Below are 9,811 nucleotides of genomic sequence, written 5' to 3' on the forward strand. Positions count from 1 at the left end.
CAAATGGAAATAAGAATACCTGCCTAATGGAGTTGCACTGAGGATTAAACGAGACAGAGACATAGAGCCCTTGACATGAAGAAGGCACTCCACTGGACGGGGATCACGAAGATGATCAAAAAGCAAGTCCAGGGTGGTTCAGTCACTTGCCAAGGCTGAACAAGGCTGAACAATAAGTAAGTGCCAGAGCCAGACTCAAACCTGAGTTGGCCCAACTCTAAGTCAGGCTCCAACTCCACGTGGCCTCTCACCAAAAAATAATCACCACGGCCCTTGCCAACAAGTGCTGATAATCCAAGAGAAGCTGGAAAACACACATAATAGACTTAAGGACGTACAGAGGCATCGCCCGCCAACAAATGCTGGGAGGAGCCTGAGCCCTCAGGCAGGTTGGTGCATGGTGAGACTGAGCACTGAGTGGGAGATGGAAAGAACCGGGGCTCCAGAATCTCTTTTTCAGAGGTGTTTAGAAGCTTGCAAGCTGGTAGGAAGATGGGGCTGGGAACTTGGGTTAAGCTGCCTCTGCGGGGCAACACACTTTTTATTTAGGTGGGCTGATGGAACTTTGTTGATGGGGGAGGGTCCTTCCCCCAGCTACTCCTTGGTGCTGGTACCAAGGGCACCCACAGGAGACACTACCCTGCAGATGCTACCGGGGCCGCTAACCCAACTCACCCAAACCCTGCCCTCAGGTGTCCAGTAAGGTCCCTGCAGCACCAGTAGCCTTCACCTATACTGACTCTCAATCTAAAGACCCAAATGCCCAGAACAGGGGACTTCCCAAGAAGGGCTTGTCTTGGAGAGGACCTCTGGGGCCCTGACTCCTTGGCTCAGGCTAGACCTGTCTCTAGCATCACAGACCTCACCATTACCATCAGAAATTGTCTACCAAGCACACACTGAAACTCGGGGTGAGTGGGGTGGCAGAGGCACAGAGCCAGAGAGTGGGAGCAAAGGACATACCAGGGGGCCATTCCTGTGACATCTGTGGCCAGCATGTGAGCATCTGGTCCCGCTTAGGAGTTTGTTTGACATTTGTGTGGACCCCAAAGCTTGTGTGGTTTTTGAAACCTTTGAAACATTCAAAATAAATTCCTGCAGCTTGAAAAAGCTGAGACCCATTCCTGGTCCTTTGGCCCAAAGCTGTGGGGAGCTGCCTCCCAAGGAGCTCCCAGAATGTTCTCCCGGCCAAGGGCTGTGCCATTCCAGCCCCCTCGAAGCCTGTCTGGACTGCTGCCTTCAGCAGCTTCTTTGGTTCCATGAAGCCCTCCTCCCCATCAGGGCCCAGGTAACTGGATTCTGGGGAAGGGGTTGGTCCTTATGCCCAGGACTTCCGAGTGTGTGCCCTGGTGGGAGGAAGAAACTACCCACCCATTTGTAAGTCATCACCCCATGTGGTGCTGACAATGAATCTTAGAGGGCTGGGAGGTCTTTGAGAGGAAACAGTGCTACCTGGGAGTTTTCTAAGAACTGGAGTCTGTGGTAGTTTAGATAGCACTGACTGATGGGCCTGCCTGGCTGAGAGGTCATGGTGTGGAGCCCAGCTCAAGGAGGCCCTGAGCCAGCTGTCACCCTAGGTGCTCTTAGGATGGTGATGGAGCTAACCATAGGAGGGCAACAGCTTGGTCTGCCCTGTCTGCCCATGGTAGAGCCCTTGAGGCCATTGGGGCCACACTGAGAACCTCAGAATCAAAGGCTGCCGGGCAGTGGGGTGCCAGATTCGGGCTAAGAGGGTACTCAAGAGAGATGCAGGTACCCAGTGGAGGCCTAATTAGAGTCTTGAGTACAGGCCTGGGGAGGTGTCTAGCTGGGAGATGACTATTCACTGTGCTCTGGCTAGCTGGAGAGAGCAAATGAGCCTAACTAGCCTAACTATCAGGGCAAATGACTCAGTGGTTCTGACTCTCTGGAAGATACCACTCAGAGATTATATAAGTCCAACCTTCCAGGCAACACCACTCAGCAAACATTAGCCCAATATCCGGCATCATTGCCCAACCCTTGGGGACACATCTGGCTAACAGCCCAGGACAGCTGCTGTTCCACCTGGAACAAATCTGATCATACTGGTCCTTTGTTAAGAACCTTTCAAGGCGGGGCAGGGGTTGGGGGGTAGGGGTGGGAGGGTGTAGTTCAGTGGTAGAGCGCATGCTTAGCAAGCATGAGGTCCTGGGTTCAATCCCCACTACCTCCATTAAAATAAACAAACAAACAAACCTAATTACCTTCCCCCTCCACACACACACACACATACACACACACACACACACAAACCTCTTAAGGCTCTCCATTGGCCTCTACAAAGCCAATCAGACCCCACCTGCCTGTGTAGTCTAATTGCCCCCATCTCCTCTCCCTTATCTCTGTGACCATGCACAACCAAAGCTATGATCCTCCAAGGACAGAGGGTATACACGGGCACATTTTGATGCCTTTGCTTAAACTGCTCTCTCTGCCTAGAATGTCTTTCCTCTCCTCTTTGCCAACTGAAATCCTTGGCACACTCTAAGACTTCCAGATCAAATGTCACCTCCTTCATGTAAAACCTCCCCTGACACCTACCCAGCCCTCCCAATTCTCCATCTGCCACACCATTTAGTACTTGTTGATGTATGCACCTCCATCTTGAGAATCTTAAAGGTTCTTTCTTATTCCCCTTTGTGCCCTTAGCGTCTAACACAGTACCTGACATGTAGTATACATTCAACACTTCTTTGTTTCACTTAATTCAGTGTTTCCAGAAAAGTGGATAAATGACATTGAGGGTAGGAAAGAGGGTTTTAGGTTTCCATAATCACAACATGCAACAATGCCGAATCACACAGTGAGAAAGTGATTCCTTTTTAAGTAATCTTTCTAGTCTGATTAAATCAGTGGGGGAGAATCTCCGTCCAAGGTTGGGTCTTCATGCCAGGTCCCTACTTCAACACTTGCCAATCTCCCTTTCCAATGGAGAGAACAGACCACAGGGTTGAGCTTCCTACGATAATGGTATCTGACTAGACTTTGAGAACATTTTGTTTCCATTTCAGTTTTCCTACAGTTACCTTCTCTTTATGACAAGTGGTGCTATTTTCAACTTAGGATAGTGATACAGAGTGTCCTTGAAATTGAATTTATTTGTGTAGAAAAATGAGTCAAGCACTGTTTGTAAAACCAAAATATGTAACTCATCTAAAGGTCCAAAATCAGAAGGATGGATAAATAAACTGGGGTATGTTCTGACAATGGCATAATAGCCAACAGTTTAAATGAATAAACTTGGGCTGATTATATCAACATAGTTAAATCTCAAAAATCTAATGAGAGGAGAAAGCAAATTGTAGAAGGATAATGCAGTATGGTATCACTTATCTAAGTTTAAAATATGCAAAACAATATTGTGTATGTTATGAGTGCATGCATCTGTAGTAATAGTATAAAAACATAGATTGGAATCATGGGTAAATTCAAGGTAGTGATTAACTCGAGGGAGAAAGGAAGACAAATTTATAGAGGATATTTCAACTGAAAAAAATTAGAAGCAAAATATTAAGGTTTGAAAAAGCTGGATTGTTGATTGTATTACTTTCATAACTTTTGTAGGTTTGTATAAAATTTTATAATATAAAATCTTGTTATTTTAATAGTTTATAAATGTAAAGAGAAATAATAGAACAAGAAGGAAAAGATAAAGAAAAATAATTATGAAAGTGGTATGCTGTGAGGCTGGGAAACAATGCCTTAAAAACTCCCTTGTGTGCCGTACACCAGAAACTGACACATTGTAAACTGACTATACTTCAATTAAAAAAAAAAGGTTAAAAAAAAAAACTCCCCTGTGGACTATTAATTTCAAAAGAGTAGAAATTGTTTCTGCTCTGGTTACACTGAGTCCCAGACACCTAGCACGGTGCCCAGCACATACTTAAAATCCTCATTGTGTGCAATAAATCCCCGCTACGTTGCAAGTTCCTGGAAGACAGAGGCTGTCTTGGCCACTGCTGTATCCCCAGGGTCCAGCAGAGTGCCCGGCATAGAGGAGGCCTTCCAAATATTTGTTGAATGAGTGAAGAATCCTCCGTAGTCGTGATGCAATTCCAAGCTCCACCAGCAGGTGGCACTTAGTCATTGCCCCTGAGCAATCCACAAGGCAATTGCCAGAGAGGTAAGCCTGGCCAGGAGCCATCATCACACAGAAAGGACTTGGGTAGAGGAGGCCAATGGACAAACCCAGTCCCTCTTCAGTGGCCCGCTGGAGTGCCAGAGGAACCCACTTTTACCAAAGCTGCAGAAAATAATCTGGGGGAGGAGCCAAACCCAGGACATGATATGGTGTGATCACCTGTGTATGGCAAGTGCTTATGGGTGGCACCAACGCTGGGTCCTTACACACCTGTGCACACCTGCCAGCCTTATCGTGGTGAAAATCTGCTTTGCTCATCACCACCTCACCTCACAACTTCTAACAATGCACCCTCCCACCCCTACTCCACTATCCTGCCTTCCCCTAACTCCCATCTGAATGCTGACAGCATAAGCTCCTCCATGATCTGGTCCAACTGATGCCTCCAGCCTCAGCCCCATGGCTCCCTTACACCAGGGTGCAGTCCTGCCGCTGGGCCAGTGCCAACAGTGAAAAGCTCTTGTCCTTGGACACCACTACACCTTGGGGCCCCACTCCTGCCACCTCCCCTCTGCTTCCTCATATGCTGCCCATTGAACCCCAGGGTCTCCAGCTCACAGAACCTCCTTTTCCTCTGGGCTCATCAACCACAACTGTCCATGCCTTTATGCTTAACATAAAGCTTCTGGTACTAGAAAGCATGTTCACAGGTTTGTATCTGTTCAATTCTCCAACTCAATTTGAGGTAACTGAGTTGCTCTCCTGCCAGAAACAGTCTGGGGCCTCTGTCTGGGGCCACGTCCCCTATTCCATGCTCTACACACTGCTCTTAGGAAGCATGTATTCACTTGCACAGGGCAGGACAGGAAAAAAACTGAAATCTGGCAGGTTCTCCATTACCACTTACTGACTGATCCTATGGGTAAGAGACTTTGCAGTGCATGGCTCTACTCTCTGTCTTAAGCCGGGCCCTCCATGGTCAACGGGGAGTTCATTCATTCATTCAACAGATACTTAACAAGCATCAACTGTATGCAGGCACTGTTCTAGGCACTGGTAACACAGCAGTGCACAAAATAAGGCCTCCCTTTTCAGAGAGCTTACATTAGTGTGGGCTGGGAGACCAGACCATAACTCAGAAACAGAAACATGTCAAATGGGAATAAGTGCTATGAAGAAACATAAAGCAGGGTGAAGGGAGAGAGAGAGTGGGGCAGGAGTAGTTACAGAAAGCCTCTTAAAGCAGAGATTTGAATGAAGGGAGGGAATCCTGCTGAAATATAGAAGAGTGGAGGAGGGGTAAGAACGTCCTCTGGAGAAGAACTGGGGGTGCAGTGTCCTTCATACAGTGCACAGGGGGACTGAACCCAACTGGCAAAATGGCCTGGCCAAGGGCTGCCAGGTTCCTTCCCAGCCTCCCAGATGGTTCCTCCACCCAGCGCCCCACTGCCTGGGGCTCCAGTGCCCTCCAATCTGGAGACACATGTCATAGGCAAGACCAAGTGGCCCTGTGGCCATAAGGATTCTTAACTGGGGATGAGGGTTGCTGGGAAGCCTCCCCATGCTGCGAGAGCTCCCCCAGTAAGCAGTGAGTGGTGCCCAAGGAGAGGAGAAAAAAAGGCAAATTGCAGAGTTGGGGGAGACATAGCCCTGCAAAGTGTGCCAGCCGCGCTGACACCTAGCTGCAAGAGCGCACACACAGACCCACTCCCCCAGGTACCCACAGTGACGCAGCCACATCGCGGGCAGGCTTCCTGCCCAAAGTGCCCCCAAGCCCACGCTCATTTCCACGTCCAGCCATCCGCGGGCCCAGACCAACCTGTGCCCCAACCCATGCACTTGTCTCCACGCTCAGGCTTCGCTTCCAGCCCCCTTCCTGGAGATGCATCTGCTTTCGCACTCTGGAGCCTCCCACATCCTCCACCTACTGGCGCTTTGAGTCCGCTCAACTGCCCCTGGGCCTCCAGCGCCTGGAACGCCCACCCTGCTGCTCCCAGGGCCCTTTCGGATCCCAGCAGCTCTGCGGGCGTCTGCGAGCCCCGGTCAGAGGCGGGCTGGTTGAGGGAGGGCGAAAGCACTGGCATCTTGGGAAAGGATTTAACGTCGGGTCTCAGAAGCTGGTACAAAACGGTATCGATAGTGTTTCTCTTTTCTCTCAACTCTTTGAAAGCGGATCAGATTGAACCCCAGCTTCAGGACCTCGGTCTGTTTCCTCGCAGTACTGAGGGCAGAGGGACGAAGGGCAGAGCCCGGCGCCCTCTCCTCTCGGCTGCACATCCCTCCACGTACGAGCGCACGGGAGACCGGCCCTCGCACTCCTCAACTCCCATGCTCCCCTCCCGAATGCTCACCCAGTAAGCCGTCCTCGCGCGGCCCGCGGCCGCTGCACGGTCCCAAGGCGCGGGAGAGCCGGGGCCGTCTGGGCCCGGGGTGCAGGCTGCTGCTGGCCCAAGGGCCGGCTTCTCCAAGTCTGCGCAGGTGGCTGGACTCGCCGCGGCTGCTGCGCGCGGGGCGGCCTCCTGGCCTCCGCCTCGGCTGGCCTCCTGGGCCCCCCCAAGCCGGGTTGGGCCCGCTCTGAGGGCGGCAAATCCGGGACGGGCGCGTCCTGCTCCCGGAACAGGCTGTACACCTTGGCTGCAGCCGCTGCAGGATAGCTGACCCCTGGGCGCCGCAGCCGATTCACGTCCCTGACAGCCGGCTCGTATCTTCCCACCGGGTCCCTCTGAGCATGACCCATCCCCACGAAGAGAGCCAGGGTGAGCGGCAGGAAGCTCCTCCAGGGGTTCCGCAGGGCGCGCACAGGGCAGCGGGCGGTGGTCGGAGGCCCCATGGCTCCGGGGCGACTGGAGAGCGGTGCGCGCGGGGAACTGCCCGGAGGCTCGCAGTCGGTGCGCCTGGCTGCCCGCGGGCTGCGCTTGGGTCCCTCCCAGTGGCGCGCCTCTCCCCGTCTAGGGGGCCCCAAGTCAGACTGCGGGCCGGGCTCTCCCTGGAGCTAGGGCCTGGCGGCGGGAGCTGCACGGGGCTGCGCGCCCTGAGCCCGGCGGCCGCGCTCCGTCTCCAGCCGGGCGCTCACCGCTGTTGCACCTTCCCGCCTTCTCCCCGTCACTGCAGCCTTCTTAAGGGGAACCGGAGGGTTTTATTTTTGGAAACCTCCCCCTGATTTTGCGTCTCTTTTATCCACACCATGCCCCCTCCTCGGAGGGACAGCTCAGCCCCCTCATTACAGGAGAGCGAGAGAGGAATTCCAGCAACACCCACTTTGGCACCGGGAAGCGAGCGGGCGGCGAGGGGGGTTAACCCGTGAGGAGCTGGGGGCGGCGCTGGGCCGACCCGAGGGCTGGCAGGGGAGATGCTGCCTGCTGGGACAGGGACACCTAAACCATCTTTCTCCTGTCCTGGGCAAGCTGAACAGCTGACCTGTCCCAAACTTATCTCCTGCTCCTGACCTCAGGGACAAACTCCCGGTTGGATGACCAAGGCTGCAGCCTCGAAGGTCTGAAGAAAGTCAGAAGAGGTACCAAGAACGGCGTGACAGAAACAGGACCCGAAGGACGGTCGCCCGGACCCTTCGCTTCCCGCCTGGGCCACTGGGGACAACTGCCCGGGGTGCGGGCTACAGCTGGGGCAGCGCGGGGCTCCTCGCCTCCCTCCGCGGGGGTGCGACGCGGAAGCGCTGGAAAGCTGCCTGTGGGCGCGCGCCCTCTAGTGGATTTGGCCCCGTCCTTGGCCAATCCGCGACTTGTGGAGACCTGCCGCCGCCAGCCGCCTTCGCTCCTTGATCCTACTCCCTTTCATGGTGCGTCAGGGTCGCGCCTAGGCCTGAGGCGTGATGGCGGATCCTGGAAGCGGTGGTCTCTTTTTCGCAGAGGGATAATGTGACCCAGCGTCACCCAAGGAGACAGCGTGTGCCCAAGAGGTGAATGAAATCTAACTATCCAGCCTGGGGCTGAGATGTATTCCTTAGACTCTCATCCCAGCCCCCGACTCCCTCGGGAATTTAACCGAGGGGCATTCGATGAGCGTCTGATTGATGCGTGACTGTGTGTGCTCACGGCCTCTTGTGTTGGCAGGGAGGGGGCAGGGCTTCTAGAATACTAATGGCCACCCATCTTAGTACCCCCAACCGTCAGCTCATCACTCACACCCATGGTCCCCCGCCCTAAAGTCGAAAGGTCTGAAAACGATGGCCCCTGCTGCTCTGCATTTCTTCAGCCTACTGCTTTTTAGAAAGGCAGAGGGACCTAGCAGGTAGGAAGGCACCATAACTTCCCATACCACACAAAGGACAGAGACCTAATATTGGAATACAGCCTCAACTCCTGACCTTCGCCCCCAAAGCCCTGCAGGACTGGCCCCCTCTCTGATCTGTCTCACCTCTTGCTGGGGCACTCACCACACTGCAGCTGCTTTGGCCTCCTCTCTGCTCCTTGAACAAGCTAAGTTAATGCCCACTTTCTTCTCCCTGATCACTCATCTCCAAGATGTTTTACAGGACTAGCTCCTCACCATTTCATTTCTCTAATCAAACATCACCTCCCCGAGTGGCCATCCCTGACCCCTCGATCTAGACCAGCCTTCCACTCCCAAGTCATTACTTTCTAATACATCACCCTGTGTCACCTTCATTGTTCTAGACTGGTTGAAATTATCTTATATTTTTTCACCTGTGTAATTGATTTATTGAATGGGCTGAACCTAAAGAAGGTAATCTGGAAACAGCTCTATTTTTCCCCCCTCACTGCCTTCAACTATAATACGGTGAATTTCTCTGCTCCATCCTTACTGACATCTTCAAGCACAGTCCTTGGCTTCCCCATCCCCACCAGCCACAAGAACAGTTTCATTTCTATAATTAAGACCAATTTTCAGGCACTCAAAAGTCTGGTCCTGTCCAAATCAAACGTCATCCAATTTAATCAATCTTGTATCCAATTTAATATTTCTCCTCTCACTCCATGGGCCTGTAATGTACCCTGGCTCAAGATCCTGTAGTGGGGAGAGTAGGGTGTAGTCTGGTTTTCTGACCTTCCTTTTCTGGAGTGGCTCTTCTGTCTCAGGGTTGGGGGACACATGTTAGAGGGAAAAATGGCAAAGTCCTATGTGACAGGTGCCATGGCTGGCTGAGTGCAGGTTCTTTCATGGGCGTACTTGTGGGTTCTTAGGAGGCTCTGTGCAGGCTTTCCACCCTGCACTCCTGTAGCAAAGCACTCTCTGGACAACTTCTTGCAGACCCCCATGTTCCCCGTCCCCCCACAGGACTTTCCTGTCCACACCAACAACCCAGTGGTGAGTTAGCTCATCTCACCCTGCTATAAGAGCCACTCCAGCCAAGCTCCACAATCAGAATTCTCCAGACAGGAAAAGTACACAAGTCTCTTCATTTATGTACATCTTCAATTCCTAAAGACATAGGCTGGGTTCTCCCAAGAACTTTCTTGCTGTGCTTTGGTGCATTGGGGTGCTTACAGCTAGCATCAGTGGAGGCAGAGTTATGGGATGTCATGCTAGTTTCCTCTTCTTTGGAGGCCCCCAATCCCTATGATTTAGGATTTAGTTGGATGCTTAGTTTTCTTAGGATCCCGTTCACTTGGTTTGCATTGGAGTGTACCCTCAGGAAGAATCTCAGCCTTGCCTACTAATGCAATAGTTCTCTAACTCAAGACTTTCTCCAGTCCTTTTCATTTGTAGATTGGAATCCCAGGATTT

The 9,811-nt window shown here is 52.3% G+C and overlaps 1 protein-coding gene across 4 annotated transcripts in view; it reads right to left on the bottom strand.

Annotated features, from left to right (window-relative positions):
• Positions 1 to 7,343, bottom strand: part of LTBP2 (latent transforming growth factor beta binding protein 2) — a 99,599-nt gene extending 92,256 nt beyond the window's left edge. The window contains exon 1 of one of the 4 annotated variants that reach the window (XM_072963419.1): positions 6,457 to 7,343. In XM_072963419.1, coding sequence (XP_072819520.1) covers positions 6,457 to 6,935 — 479 coding nt within the window. In that variant the 5' untranslated portion in view covers positions 6,936 to 7,343. The remainder of the gene's footprint in view (positions 1 to 6,456) is intronic. The other 3 variants (XM_072963420.1, XM_072963421.1, XM_031678803.2) reach the window with 3 other exon arrangements.
• Between the last annotated feature and the right edge of the window lie 2,468 nt (positions 7,344 to 9,811).

This window comes from Vicugna pacos, chromosome 6 (assembly GCF_048564905.1).
Source record: "Vicugna pacos chromosome 6, VicPac4, whole genome shotgun sequence".
Classification (NCBI taxonomy): domain Eukaryota; kingdom Metazoa; phylum Chordata; class Mammalia; order Artiodactyla; family Camelidae; genus Vicugna; species Vicugna pacos.